Source organism: Syngnathus leptorhynchus, chromosome 4, assembly GCF_054491065.1.
Source record: "Syngnathus leptorhynchus isolate UIUO chromosome 4, UIUO_Slep, whole genome shotgun sequence".
NCBI lineage: Eukaryota > Metazoa > Chordata > Actinopteri > Syngnathiformes > Syngnathidae > Syngnathus > Syngnathus leptorhynchus.
The window spans coordinates 17,190,503-17,205,454 of record NC_141198.1 but is presented as its reverse complement, the minus strand read 5'-3'; the positions used below and the strand labels follow the sequence as shown (position 1 = coordinate 17,205,454).

The window sequence follows — 14,952 nt, the reverse complement described above, 5'->3', positions numbered from 1 at the left end:
AAGAACAACTAATTGCTCAGGGGTGCGTTGGCGATATAGCACGTTTGAGAGTGCGAGTGTAATGAGTAATGAGGGCAAGGTAGCTACTGATACACTGTTATTGACTCATTCATTATTTACCAGTATGGTGTATTTATAGTAGCGGGAGGGCTTTGGTCATAAGGTAAGAAGATTCCGCTTTAACGCTCCTTCCAGATCTGAATATGTCACGGTAAATATGGTTTGCAAAAGCGCCCGCCCCCACGCTAATGAATTCAGCACCACCCCCCTTTTGTTCCTGACTGTCAGCCGATGAGGAAAATCACAGCAGGATATGAGAGTGCCATTATCATGTCACTGCAGGGCAGGCAGGCTCGGGTTATCGGCCGGTGTCTTTTCCGGGCTTTCTTAACGGCTGAGCGGCGACACTCAGATGCCTGCTAGAACACAATTCATTATCGCACAAAAAGCTTTATTATCCTGCCACAGGCGGACAAAAGAAGACAACGGATGGATGAATGGATTTGTTATTGTAATATCATTAGACTTCATTCAAAACATCTCAGAGTGTTTTTCTTCACCCATCAGGAGATTGTTTGGATGATATTTTCAGTTGACTGCAAGTGACAAAATGGCCGCCCACCAGTGCAATGATGTTTAGACTAATGGTGCCACACACAACTTTTTTTTTTTTAATTGGGAGAAAAAAAAAAATCTTCCAAGATGGTTTAGATTCTAAAGTCTTAATGTGACAACGTCTTCTAGTCAGGAAGACGCCGTGCCGCTCTCTGCTCTGTTAAACAGACTTTGAATGTCCTTATCAGTTATGAGTAATCCGCCATTAACAAAAGAGCCTCATATTGGCAGTGGGCCTTAATTTGATTTCATGTCTGATTTTAGTGCTATCAGCTCATTTAGACGAGGAGATGATTCGACAAGAGGAAAACAGTCTTTAAATCTAAAAAAAAAAAAAGGGAGGGAATCATAATGAGCGAATGACAAAAGATTTGAGCTGCTCGGAATCCATTAGTAGCATTCGATTAAAAGCAAGCGGTTGCCCTGTGAAATATATTTTAAACGGCGCTTCCAATTTTGGGTTGTAATTAAATGAAGCGGTGGTTGGAAGTCAGAACATTGGCAAAAAAAAAATTGAGATCACCTTTTTTTATCGGTTTCATGGTAAAGCAGTACGGAGTTGTTATGTTGCACGTAAATGGCATCACTGCTAACCATTCGGTCATTATTCGGCGTAAACAGTTTTGGACTTTTCTCTTCTCATAAACAGATTTTATGAATGTGCCGACGTCGGTCGACAGATGCACTTGAATTAGCTGACAAATGTTTGGCAAACAAACCATGACGACTTTTATCCTTTTGTTGCATCCAATTGTTTTATATATATGTTTTTATTTTGCCAAGAATATCAGCTGTCTCCTTTCGCTATCGCCCCAGTTGGATCATTTGCCATCTTGAGTAACGTTCGAAAAACGTTGTCTGCCTTTGCGTATTAAACAGAACAGCTGCTAAAGTGGAAACAGTGAGACACATGCTTGGGATTTTTCTTTTTTTTTTTAAGATATAAAATCTAAATATCTAAAAATATAAATCTAATACTACCAAATAAGTTGAAGAAAGTTGAATGTGCAGTGTAGGGAAAAGTTGAAGAGAATGAAGATGCAGCGGGAGATAGCACATTTTCAATTTCTTCTTCACTACAGCTCTAGAATTTATTTCTTTTTATTCCCGTTGGAACCCATTAATCTCTCCCTTCCACACATACTTGGCTACACACACATTCTTCATGATATATATTCTGTTCTACTGCTGTTCCATATCAGGAAACTTCAAATATTCAAGATGGAGTTCAACTTAAATGAACTGGATTGCACTGATTTGCATTAAACCATAAAAAAAAATATTAAAATGCGTTAAAAGTCAAACAAAACACAATATACAGTACAACACTTGATTGTTTTACTAAAATTAATTTACAATTATTTTATTGTATATATTGCAAAAGGAAATGTTGAAATTCCGATCCAGTTGTCATCCAATATTCTGAGAGTACAGCACCTATTTTTTTTTCGCATTATTTGTTTTCATGCTTAATAATTTGTGTTCCTATCAAAAAATTAAGAAAACTGAGCATCATTTTAATCATGAAAGAGCTTGCAGAATACAAAAAAGCATTTGAAAAATTATTTTCACCTTCAATAAATTATTATTTTACAACACAAAAACGAGATATTTTGTATTTTGATTCATTTCACTAAAGGTCACAAAAGCTAGAAAACGTGAGGTGAAATATTCAAAGCTACGATAACAAGAATTAGCATTGGCAATGACATCCAGTGTCTGCTGTGAAGTTTTTTTTTTAAAGTCAGTCAAGTTCAAGTGGAAGGAAGCCGTTATATCTCAGTGGCGATGACGTCATCGTAGGTCTGTAACCCTGAGCTGTACTTGAGATCCAAACCCAGCTCAGCCCGGGCCTCCAACTCAGTCGTCAGCTCCTTCATGAGCCGCTCCAGGTCTTGGTTCTTCTTGTGGACCTGCAGGTAGTTGATCTGGAGCTGCTTTTGATACTTGATGACCTTGTCCTTCTCCTTGTTCCACGTGTGCTTCTCTCGGTCAAAGCTCGTTGCCAGTTTCTGGTGAGCCGCCTTCTCCTCGCTGAGCTGCTGCTTTAGTATCTCCACTTCTTTCTGGAGTTCCGTGGAGGTTTTACCTTCTGGGTCCTCTTTTTGCTTGTGGACGTTGGTGACTAACTCTGTGGTTTGTTTGAGGCCACAAGGTTCAGTTTGCGAAGTGCGTCGATGGGGTATCGGGTCTTTGGTCTTTCCCTCAAAGTCTCTCTCCAGTTGGCCAACTTTTTCTCTCAACAGGTTGGCTTCATTCTTCTTGCGCTGGAGTTCATTTTGACACACCTAATTTGGGTAAGAACAGTCAATGAAAAATTTCATAATCATATTCTTATTTTGAATCATCGATCCTCATTGAAATAAATGGAGAAGCAATTCATTAATCTGTTCCAGATTCCCAGAAAGCACAAACCGAAATTTTGTCAGATGATGCAGATATCCATTACTAGGTTTTAGTAGTTTGGGATTTTTTTTTCACGTGCCAAAATAAAGGGAATAAATTTAACACCTACCCGACAGCAACTCTGCATTCTTACAAAGCACTTTATCTTAAATTGTAATAAGTCGACATTTTGTCTTTGAAGTTGAACCTGAGCGTGAAATGTGATTCCAAAGGAACCTAACCTCCATTTCGATGGTACGGGAGCGGAGTCTGTCGCCGCCGTCTTTGTTCTCCTTCTCGAGCATCTCAGCCTTCGCTGTGATTTCCTTCAGCTGCGCCCTCAGGCTGACTATTTCATTGAGCTTGTGGTTGACGTCCTCCTGGCTGTCTCGCAGCTGCTGCTTCAGAAGGGAGATCTCGCCCGCTTTCTGGCACACCTAGTTGGGGACACCAAGATCACAGTGTCTTCTGTTGCGTGTTTTGTACCCTACTGGGGACTGTTCAAGTATTTGAGCAGCAAATGTTCCACTTTTAGAGCTACAAACGTATATTTGGTATTAACCACTTGGATGGATTTTACCCTGGATAGAATATTTCCTATTTTGACAGGATCCTGGGGAAATGATCTTTGCGCATTGAGCGCATATATAATTTGTCAATTTCATTATAAAATCAGTTTTTTTTTCAATCGGTGGACTGTTGTTAAGAACCCTAATGAATTCGAATGATGACAAATAATCAGCAAGTTTCATATCAGTTTGATTGTCATTGTCTCTGTTGTCGATTGCCATGTCCAGTGAATGGTATCGGTACTCGCGACAATGGTCTATACCAAAATTAGCTGCCCTGTTGTGACCGTTTTACAATCGGGTACTAAAAAATGAAAAGAAAATTACCATCAATTTTGTGCAATTTGAAGGAAAATCGCCCTATTCACATTTGTCGGCGTTCATAACAACACTTTTATTCTCTGCGGGACTCTACGGGGACTTTAAAAAACGAAAAAGGTCCACTAATGACCTGATGACTTCACAATGGTGTCTCACCTCCCACTGAGTTTCCTCAAGTGTTGGAGCGAGTTGCGTGCTCTCCTCCTCGAAGGCTCTCAGTCTTCGCTCGACGAGCTCCCTTTCTCGGGTCAGCTTTACGAGATCCTCTTTGAGTCTCTCGTTTTCTGCCTGCATAAGACGGAAACCGTGATGATCACCATTTCGTCCATTATATCGGTCAGGAGGTCGAGGTGGTCTGACCTGGAGTTGGCTGACCTGCAGTTGCAGCGCTTGCTGGCTATTTGCGGCCACGGTGGTGGGAGACCCGCGGGTCAATTCTTGCGACTCATCAGCGCAATACTTTTGTCTTTCCTCGAACAACTGGCAGCTGGCTGCTTCCTTCACCTCATAGCTCACCTGTTTGTGTAATGGGAGTAATCTCAGCGCAGCTTCACAGTAAATCAGTTTTATGACACCTAGGTTGTTAAGGATGGGAAGTGAGAAGACCTCAGAGAAGGTTGATTGTCATGAGGGGAGTTGATGGAAAAGGTGGACAAGAGGTGCAAAAAATGAGCATAAGCTAACGACTTACCTGCAAATCTTGCAGTTCATTTTCCCTCTCTAGTAGTCTTTGTTCCAACGTTTCAATCAGCGACGCATCGGTCGTGAGAGGGGAACGACTCCCTCCCACAGTTTCGGAGAGACGTTTGGGCCTATCTGAAGATAGCGGGGAGCCGCCATTGCTGTTAGCATTTGATGACAAGCCCCCTGGGCTCAAACTAGCCTTGTATCCGCCGTCTCGACTACCGCTGTTCACCCAGGGGGACAAATTGGCCTGAGCTCCCTTGAGGAGGCAGTTGGCCGGAGTGGAGCTTCCATCGCTGTGACTGACAGGGCCCGTGGAAGCACTTAGGCTACCGCTAGTGCTGTGGGTGGGCAGGCTTGACATGGAGTTGCGACCAGAGTCTGACAGATTCCCTGAAAGCAAAGGTGGAATCATTTTTTTTAGGGCAATGGACTCGTAACATTTTTTGACGTAGTTTAGATATCGACCAGAAGATGTATCTCGCTTGTGTCGGCTGTCTGCACTCTTTGCTTTGTCCAATTGGCTGAGAATGTGGTCCAGGCTGTTGCACTGCGCCTCTGTGGAGGACACAGTCCCGGGAATTAAAGGCTTGTACGCAGTGGATCGGACCAGCGACTTCTCAGCAGTGGTCTGCAAGAGTGAAATGACATGTTGTCAGAAATGCTCTGCCTGCCTTTCCTAGTCACTGACTCCTTTTAGCTGACAGCCTTACAAAATGCAAGTCATCCCATGCTTCACAGAGCCTAAAATGTCACAATGCAAAACCTAAAATCCCAGCAACTAATTTTTTTTCAGATTCTGGCATAATATCCATCTATCTGTCAGTCTGTCAGTCAGTCCATCCATCCATCCATCCATCCATCCATCCATCCATCCATCCATCCATCCATCCATCCATCCATCCATCCATCCATCCATCCATCCATCCATCCATCCATCCATCCATCCATCCATCCATCCATCCATCCATCCAATCTTCAAGCTAGCATAGCCCATGCTAGTATATTTCACAGTCTGTTGAGAAGAGCGGTGAAGAAATGGAACACCACCACAGTATCTCTTCTCTGTCTGTAATGTCCAAGAAAGACACAAGTGGTAGCATATAGCACCTCCCTTTCTTTCCCTGCCCCCCCACCCCCCAATTCTTTATCCCACCCCGCCCACCTTCATATGCTGCCACGGGGAAGATGAATAGCCTTTTACTGGGTTGTTAATAATATGGGATGCTGAGGTAAAGAGGGAACGCTTGTGAGCTCAGCAATTCCTCCTCACCAACAACATGACCGGGATATGGGATGCCTTTTTTGATTTGAAAAAATAAATCTCCCTCACTATCCACCGAGCTCTATTGGCGCTTGATCTATCTCCCATTTCTGCTTCTTATGCCCCGACACTTTGGCCTGAGGGTGCTCTGAGGCACTGAAAGCTTTTAGAGAAGGTCATTTCACTTTCTTATTCTCAGCGCACTCAAATCACTTCCCCCGAGTAGATCAAGGCATTGTAGCTTATTCATATGGAAAGGTGTAATTATGAAGATGGTGAGGTTCACAAGTGAGAACTTTGCACTTCCTGCTGTGAGACCTCTATCTTAAACATGGCGGGGGATTTTTTTTTTTTTGTGCACTCAAAAATGACTCATTAATGGGGCACCGTCAGAGCCATTGGCAAAATGACTTCTTGTCAATCCTACAATACATGTCTACGTATTACCCCTTTATTATTTGAAATATACTGTATTTAAAATTCAATTAAAAATAATAATATAGAGCACTAACTGTATTCTTACCCCATCAGTCCCCGACATGAGCGTCAGTTTCCGTCGCTCGGCGGATTTCTCCTCTCCGTTCCGGCAGCAGTCTTCCATCGGGCCCCCTCTGTGGTGCGGCGACCTCGGTTTATGGCTCACCTGATGTGAAGCGCCCTCGCTCAGCATTGATGTATTTACAAAATATCATTCAACAATCACGCCAGCCCACCTTGATGTAGAAAAAGTCCTCGCTTCGTCCTGACCGGGAGTGCGTGATGCCTTTAGGGAGACGGATGGGGGAGGAAGAGGCCGGAGTGAAGCTACACTTCAGTAAACCATCAAGGCTGCAACCTCCATTGCGTCTAGGCTGGTTTGTTCTATTTTTCAACCTCATCTCTGAGGCTTTGCAGTGTTTACTGTCCAGTTGCTCGTTGGTGATGAGGCTGCTGACGCTTCCCATGTTCCCGCCGGCGAGTCGATGGGGTGACTCAACTCATGACCGCTCCCCAGAAAAGTTCATCTGCAACATAGCAAGTTAAAAAGTTGTGAACTATTTTTTCATCTCATAAAATCCTCCGCCAAAGGGAACTGCTGTTTATTTAACTTCATCGCTTCCCGTTTGGTAAAGAAGCGACATCTGGTGCAGGTGAACGTTCATTTGCAAAGTAAACACGACGGGGAGGAAAAAAAAAAAAGAAAAGAATCTCGTGTTGGCTCCGTGCCCGGCTTTGTGTGTCTCGATTTATGACTTAACCGTTGGATTGCACTCAAAAGGCCTTTGTGGTCTACCTTCCAACAAATTAGGATATTGACTGACTCCGTTTAATTAAACCTTTGCGTTCACTCGACCGGAAAATACATATTGTTTATTGTTTTGCACGATGCTGTCCAACCACACTAGAAAAAAAAGCAAACGAGGCCCCAGATGTAGTGTGACATGATGTGACCCGCAGTGGAGAGTGGAGGCTATCAAGCTCACAGGCACCCCCGAAGCAGCTGGTCCTCAGCTCCTCACCACTTTATAATGACCACAACAACAAAGGCTCGGACTTAAGTGTACTTAATCACATCACTTTTGACTTAAAAGGGTCATTTAGGATTACTGGATGCTTGGCTGGATTTGTGGAGCATGTTTAAACACAATGTACACTGTTGATGTATCTAAATTCAAGGAGATGAATAGATTCAAAAAATATTTACTTCATATCAATATATAAAATATCAATAAATATTTCAGAAATATTTATTGACTAACATTTATATTTATTTTTATTATAAATGTATATAAATGTAATTATATATATGTTTATTTATTAACTTATTCATTATTGACCTCCTACTATTAAAATGAAAGCTTTATGTTAATATTTTACATATTTTGGGAAATATTTATAAAATATACATTGGATAAACTATATAGAAATATTATATCTATTTTATTGTTGTTTTATTGTTATAGTTTGTTTGGTGTCCTGAAACTCATGTATAAATAAATACTGTATTTTTGTAAAATGAATCCCACTTTGACAGCATCAATCAAAACAATATTTTTGTCCCCTCACAAAAACAGCCCGAATTTTAGTCAAACATGTCAAATAAATCCCTGTTTGACCGCATCAATCGAAACTATATTTTTTGTCCCCCCACAAAAACAGCCCCACTTATAGTCAAACATTGATTTAGTGTATCTAATACATGGTCGGCCATCATTGTCATTTGACTGTCTTTGTTTGATTACAAGGGGAAAAAAAGCATGAATAGCGCTGATCAATTGTCATCGCCGAAGAAAACAATAAGCAGAGGAACGGCAATGAGCAGGAAGATAATGGCAGCGTCACAAAAACAGGCGGCGAGCAAGGCAGAGAAACCTTTCCACAAAAACTCCTTCAAAAACAACAAAAAACGATTGTAGCCAAAATAAACAGAATCCAGAATTTCATCTAATCCATCCATCCATCCATCCATCCATCCATCCATCCATCCATCCATCCATCCATCCATCCATCCATCCATCCATCCATCCATCCATCCATCCATCCATCCATCCATCCATCCATCCATCCATCCATCCATCAATCAATCAAACCGCTATTACACAAAACAAAACAATGATGTTAACTTTGAAATATAGGAAAGCGTCGCCTCTATTGTGTTGCTCCAACTTTCCCTATCATACGCTCACATAAAACAGTCAAATAGCTTTTTTACTTACTAAGCATCCATCTCGGAGCAGGCCTCGCTCGAGTAATCGGTCCGGTCCTACACGTGGAGACCCGCCATTCACGCACACACGTGTGTGTATGTACATATGATGCTCTTGAACACAACTAGGCCAAGAGGGTCTGATAATGTGCAGTTGAGGGGTGGGGTCAGCTTTGCATTATAACTGCCATGTAAATGGAATGTGTGTGTGTTTGTGTTGGGACCTCCCTCTTTACACCCCCCCCCCCCCCCCACACACACACACACCCTTCCCTGGGGGGTAAGTGTACAACATGCGCACCCTCACAAGCGACGTGTGCCGCTCAAGTGATTAACTCGAGGCCTTCACAAAAGATCGGCCAGGGTATTCCCCATTCGCCCTCCTCGCCCCCTCCCCTCCCTACTATCAGCCAGACACCTCCTGCTTCTGCATGGACCTCACTAACCTTCCCCTCCCACCATCCCAGCGGCCGTACCCTGCACCCACCCACACTGAGCAAACAAGGCGAAGGAGGGGGAAAAAAAGGCTGCTTGTTTCTTTGTATTTTGAAGCGTGCCGCTCTTTGTGGCACCCTCTATTCTTCCCAAACGGACCCCCGGACCATATTTGAGTGTTAAATAAAGGACTCAACCTCACAATGGAGAAGGAGCCGGAGAGCTTCACTTTTTTTAGTGTGATTTACCACCTCGCATATTCAAACGGATGAGTGTTTCCGAGGATGTCCCGCAGGAGGTGTCGTGTCCCCCCCTCCCCTCCAAAAAAAAACCAAACAAACAAAAAATTGAAAATAGACTGTATTAGATGGCCTCGGAGCGGCGCGGACAAATCAGGCGTAAATCTAACAGGCCATAGATGTCGTGGAGTGGGCTTATATTTTCTCCTTAATGTGAAGAAATCTGGCAGCTTTGCAACACATCTGCGGATTCATTGTTATGGCCGTACGCGGGGAAATCAATAGGGAGAACATTTGGTGACATCATGTTCTCTAGGAAGAACATTTTTTTTACGAGTAGGATTTTTACTCTCTGAGAATAAAGACACTATCTCAGTATCATTGCTTTCTGCGACTATACGTACACGTGCATCATCTAACGACGGCCAGGAAACTTTTTTTTTTTGAAGTTGAATAAAAAGAATCTGCCTTTAAAATATAAAGTACAATAAAGTTGGTGCACACAATTTCCCCTTACTTGCCAGCAAAGGTTGCAAAGATCTGATTGCATTGATCAATAGTACATTTTAATTAGAAATGGCTTGATGTGTCCCAAAACGTCTAGCATATCAGGTTTTTTGAGATACTTTTATTTTTTCATGATTAAATCTGACCAATAAAAGCTTCCGCATTATGGATTTTATCATGCGTGAGGTTTTCAAAATACAAATCCACCCTTAACTGAACCTGATCCTTAAAAAACAAATCTTTACATTTTCACCAGAATACAAAAGCAGTGGCAGAGCTGGGAGGGGGGGCTGCTGCGGGGGCACCATTTCCCCCTAAATATAATTTGACCCCCCCCCCAGTTGCCAAGGTGATTTCTCCAGGATTTTTTTTTTTGCCACATTCCATTTTTACAACACATCATGAATCTCTATCAGTATCTTCTGAAGACTTGTGTGGATTTGTAAAAAAAAAAAAATCGAGATCATTGTGCGGGTGGCCGCTCGTATGTATGCTCCTATTCACTTTCTCTGCAAGGACGCTTTCATTTCACTTCTATGAGTGCTTAATATTGCATTGAACACTCTCCATGATATAAACGCTTGGGAGAGACGACGAGCCATGATAGTAGATACACGTGTCCCTCTTTTATCTACACAAAAGTATTTGCACTTCTTTGTGTCCAAGCAGGGGGCTCGCCGTGTGTTTTAGGGGGGGGTATGATCATACTCGGCTTTTGAGCACCCGCTGACCCGCCTGACACAAAGCAAGTCCAGCTCACAATGCACCCCCCTCTGCGTGCACACACACACACATAGAAAACCAACATAGAGCATAGCCAATCGTTTTTAGCGCAGCATTGTGCTAGCACGTTGCGAGATTTATACCTGCCTGGCTTACACAATAAGCATGAAACTTTCCACTGTACCTCCATACTGCCAGATGGCCTGGCTTTAATTCTCACTGTTTGTATGTTAATTTTGAACAGATGCATGTATAATCTATCTGGTTCACACTGTCTGTTTTTTTAGGTCATTCCAGGCCCGCCGTATTGTTCTTTAAATCGGATCTCTTAAGCTGGACTCACTTGCCATTGTGGCGGCTGAGATTTAGCTGAGTTGCGATTTTACAACTGTCACCAAAAGTTATGGTTTTGGATTTTTTTTTTTGGGTCTGTAATTTAATCTCAGTCTAGTTATACATAAAATATATCAACGTGTTTTTGTTCTGGAGGAAATATGTCTGTATCCTGGGAGCTTATCCCAACTGACAATTGGGCAAATGACAGAATGCCAACTTAACCCAGTCAGAAAAAGTACCACGACACATTCCGACTCCAATTCTAAACAGCATTTCAATATTACCCACGTGCATCTGCATGCATAAGATCTGGCCCTCACCCGGCGTGATCTTCGATTGACTCATTGCAAAAGGTTGCCGGCGTGATGCAACACATTAGATAACCGGAATCAATCTGTGTTTCACGCAAAGTAATTGATGATGACTCCCGTGTAATGAAGCAGGCACTTCCCGTTATCATAGTCGTGACACGGGGGAAATTAAACTCACAAATTAAGCAGGAGCAAGAGAAAGACCGAGATGAGGGAGGGGAGTGGGGGGTAGCTCAGAATGATGGCTCGAATTATTGAGAAGTAATACTCTATCATTTTCTCTGTCATCTATTGTGGCTTGTCGTACACACGCGCCGATATCCCGAGCTGTGTGGCTGGCTGACTCGCGGTGATGACCAACGTGACCTCCGGCGGCAAATCAAACGGGAATGAAGTGTGTGTTACAGACAGCCGTCCATCTTTCCCTTTCACCGCCACGCCGCTGTCCGCGCACACCCAAGCACTCACAATGACAGCAAATAGCGTCTAATTGGCTAATCCTTTTAGTGCATTGTAAAAGGAGATTGAGCATGAATGGGGGGGGCTGGCTTCAGTCGTGAAGTGCAGACTAGCACAGAGTCATTACGGGCCCCGCGGTGACGAGACGGAGCGCCAAGACGTGCACCGAGTGCCTATGAGAGAGATTTATGGCGCTGCATAATGAAGCGATGACTGCTACATTGTCCTGCACACGGTGAAGGGAGTTTAGATGCAGAGGATGGCCGTTCCATTTTAATCAAATGGTTATCGTATCATCTACGCTCTTTGATAGCCGACCAGCTTTTGGTGACGTAGCCCCCTCTGGTGAAATGAGATTGTTTTGGGATGACACGGTCAAATGAGAAAGCGGGGTCAACTAAACAATCAAGCGCCTTCATATATTAATAGACAAGGAAGTCAACTGGGCTTGTGTGCCTGGTTAAATACTAATTACGCAATCCTGGCATTTGCATAAACCTGCAAATGTCTTTAATTGGGTTTAAACAGCGGCATTTAGAGCTAGAATGATGCTCGGTATGACAGTAAAATAATTGGAATTAAAAAAAAAAAAAAAAAAGCATTACGAGGACATATTGGGATCCAGGTCCAGAAAATAAAATTGGTGCCACGATTTGGCTTTGGCCAAAGGTGCTTCTACTCAACCGGTAAATGAGCTTTCCTTTCCTTCGTCTATTGCTTGTTTTGACTTTTTAAACAAACTCTGGGCTCGACTGTTGACATGCTTGCGGCGTTTGTCTGAAAGCGCCACTCACAATAACTTCAGTCGACGCGACGGTGAGAAATCCATTCGTGTCAGCTCCTCGCAAGCGGAGTTGCTAGGCAACGCTGATAAACAACGGCTGGCTTATCTGCTTTTATATTGATGTATATTGAATACTGAAAGAAATATCAATATATATATATATATATACAATATATTGAAAACAAATTCTGATGATGATTCCGCTCTTGTATTGGATCTCATTTAATTGAGCCAAGCAGCCTTGCTAGTTGTGGTGTCCAAAGGGAGTTTTATAACTTCTGTAAAACTTGGTCACTCTCTAATATAAAATATTAATCTCCCAGCCTTTTATTACAGAGCCAAAACAACAAAGTGGATTTTTAGGCGTGGATGTACGATGCACTTTTTAAATTGCTGCCCATAGCTTATCCTTTTTTTTTAAACCAACTTAAATGGCTTGTTTAATGCCGGCTGTCTTGTATGACTGTCCCAATGAGGCACAAATGACACTTTTAAAAGAAAATTCACAAATCAGCATGTAATACACAGAGAGAGAGAAAGAGAGCGAGAGAGAGAGAGAGAGAGAGAGACAGCAGTGTGTTTGAAGCATTATACGTGCATAGCGAGGTAGAAAAGAATGAGGCCTTTCCTGGCACGGGGGCCCATTGACCCTGCAAGCTGAGCAGAGAGTGATAAGGTTGTCATTCTTGAGCATAACCATCCTCCCACTTCCTAATCTGCTCACGCTTCGGGTGTCTGTGGTTGGTGTAATGTGGGAGGAAAAGGACGTACAATGAGCTCACTTTTAAGGAGGGGGGGTCAAGAATTTTCAGTTTTTAGAACACCGCTAAAAATATAAGCCTCAGGCGCTCCCTGTGCTGGTCTCCAAAATCAAAACGATTTGACGTTGCTTGTAGGGTTCAGTAGTTCTTTATAAGGGTGAAGGCCGCGGGTATCTGCTTCTCGATGGAAAATGGAGATGCTATTGTTGGAGAATGAAAGTCACATACATAGCGTGAGGCGACATGTCACTGAGTCAGAGGCTTCACTCGTGAGGGGGATGCTCAATTTGGGACAGTTATTTTAAGGAATGTCGTCCTCAGTCGGTCGTAACAGCGCCAGCGGCAAAATCCGAGCTGGTTATTGCACGTATCAGATTCATGCTATAGCTAAGCAAGCTGGCAAACTTGCTTGGGAGACTCTCTCCGGGGCAAAGCGACTTGGGTCGTCGCCACGACGGAAACTAACGACAGAGGTGTTGATACACTTCCGAGATGGGCTTCATTTAACGTACTGTTAAACATTTGATTTGATGCTGATTAGCTAGCAAGCTAACTATTCACTTTGCGTCCATGCTCATTCACTTTTCGAGTCTCGACTCTCCATTCGACCACCGATTTATGCACAGCTCTAGTAATTTTTCTTCTTTTTTGTATTTTCCATCAGTTTAGGTGCACCATGCTGCCTCTCACAGGTCGGTCTTGGTATTACACACACACCATAACTTAAACCACTTTTTCTTTGTTACTCATGTATTTCAAATTATATGTGTGCTCTCTACTTGATCCACCAGGTGCAACACATCCTCCGAAGAAAACACACCCAATATTTTGTCAACGACAATGCACAGCAATGTTGAACATGCTTGGACGTGCCCACCGGTCTTGTCACACCTCAATAACATGCATGTCTTTCACATAGGCTGCCACTTCATTCCATATAGTTTGGAAAAAAAACAAAACAAAGAGTTGAATAGCAATCCAAAGTACATTTGTTCCTTTCAGGTTACAAAATTATACAAATATAGTTGAAAAGATGGATGATTTAGGGATACTACTGAAACACCATGTTAAAAACAGGTTTGTCCACTAACGGCTATGTTGGTGATGGGCTAAATTTGATAATGCAAACTTCTCCTTCACAATGTAGACATCCTAGTGAAATATATGCAAGGCAAAAAAATCATAATTTAACACCGTATATGAGCCCGTTAGCTTTTAATCACACAAGCTAAGATAAGGCGGTCCCCTGAAGTTCAAAGTTGCCAGATCCAACAGTAACTTGAACATGAAATATTTGTGGCGACTTACCGGCTCAGTCTCTCTTCCCAGTCCCAAAGATGGAATGCTCTTCCCCAAAACGCAGAAGATGATGATGATGGCGTCTTCCTCTGTGCCCCAGGCTCTCACCTCCTGTCACTAGCAGGCTATGGTGCACTCAGTCCGTCCACTGAACACTCGCATTCCTCCATAAAGTCGTTCTGGCTCTCTCTGCCCGCCCACTCTGTACAGTGCATCTTTGTAGCCCCCCCCCCCCCCCCAAATTCCCATCTCACTCCGCTCCGTCACTCGTCATCCAAACACGGCTCAACTAAATCCTCCTCCAGCATGCACTTTTCCTTTCTTGTACTGTAAAAAAAAAACTTTTATTTGCTTTCTGGACATGTAAGGGTAAATAAAATATTAAGACAAAGTCAAAAGGTAAGCAGAGCTGCACAATAGTTTTTTTTTTCTGGCCATGATATTGAAATCTGCACACACCATTGGCCCAGTGAAGCAGAATGAGTTCCAGATTTATAAACTAAACATAATTCCGTTGCAAATGAGACCTGCATTTTGAATTTTTAAAAAAAATTTTAAAAAGATCTCCCTTGAG

General features: G+C 42.8%; 1 protein-coding gene across 4 annotated transcripts; it reads right to left on the bottom strand.

The window, feature by feature from the left end:
* Positions 1-1,668: 1,668 nt before the first annotated feature.
* Positions 1,669-14,549, bottom strand: lzts1 (leucine zipper, putative tumor suppressor 1). Of its 4 annotated transcripts, XM_085910951.1 has the most exons (9): positions 14,388-14,549; positions 6,552-6,842; positions 6,362-6,481; positions 5,043-5,205; positions 4,582-4,967; positions 4,251-4,406; positions 4,047-4,178; positions 3,243-3,437; positions 1,669-2,903 (listed from the first exon to the last, which is right to left on the bottom strand). In XM_085910951.1, exons 2-9 carry the CDS (start codon positions 6,780-6,782, stop codon positions 2,388-2,390), a joined length of 1,899 nt encoding a protein of 632 aa, XP_085767077.1. In that variant the 5' UTR covers positions 6,783-6,842; positions 14,388-14,549; the 3' UTR covers positions 1,669-2,387. The 4 variants fall into 4 exon arrangements, with proteins under 4 accessions (XP_085767077.1, XP_085767075.1, XP_085767076.1 ...); XM_085910949.1 differs by having other exon boundaries at positions 4,582-5,205; XM_085910950.1 differs by having other exon boundaries at positions 4,266-4,406; positions 4,582-5,205.
* Between the last annotated feature and the right edge of the window lie 403 nt (positions 14,550-14,952).

Excerpts from the sequence above, each read along its gene's own strand:
- lzts1 (XM_085910949.1), bottom strand. The coding sequence starts at position 6,782 with ATGGGAAGCGTCAGCAGCCTCATCACCAACGAGCAACTGGACAGTAAA. Across the intron at positions 6,482-6,551 it reads AGGACTTTTTCTACATCAAG|GTGAGCCATAAACCGAGGTC; the intron begins GTGGGCTGGCGT and ends GCTTCACATCAG. Across the intron at positions 4,407-4,581 it reads ATGAACTGCAAGATTTGCAG|GTGAGCTATGAGGTGAAGGA; the intron begins GTAAGTCGTTAG and ends TTACACAAACAG.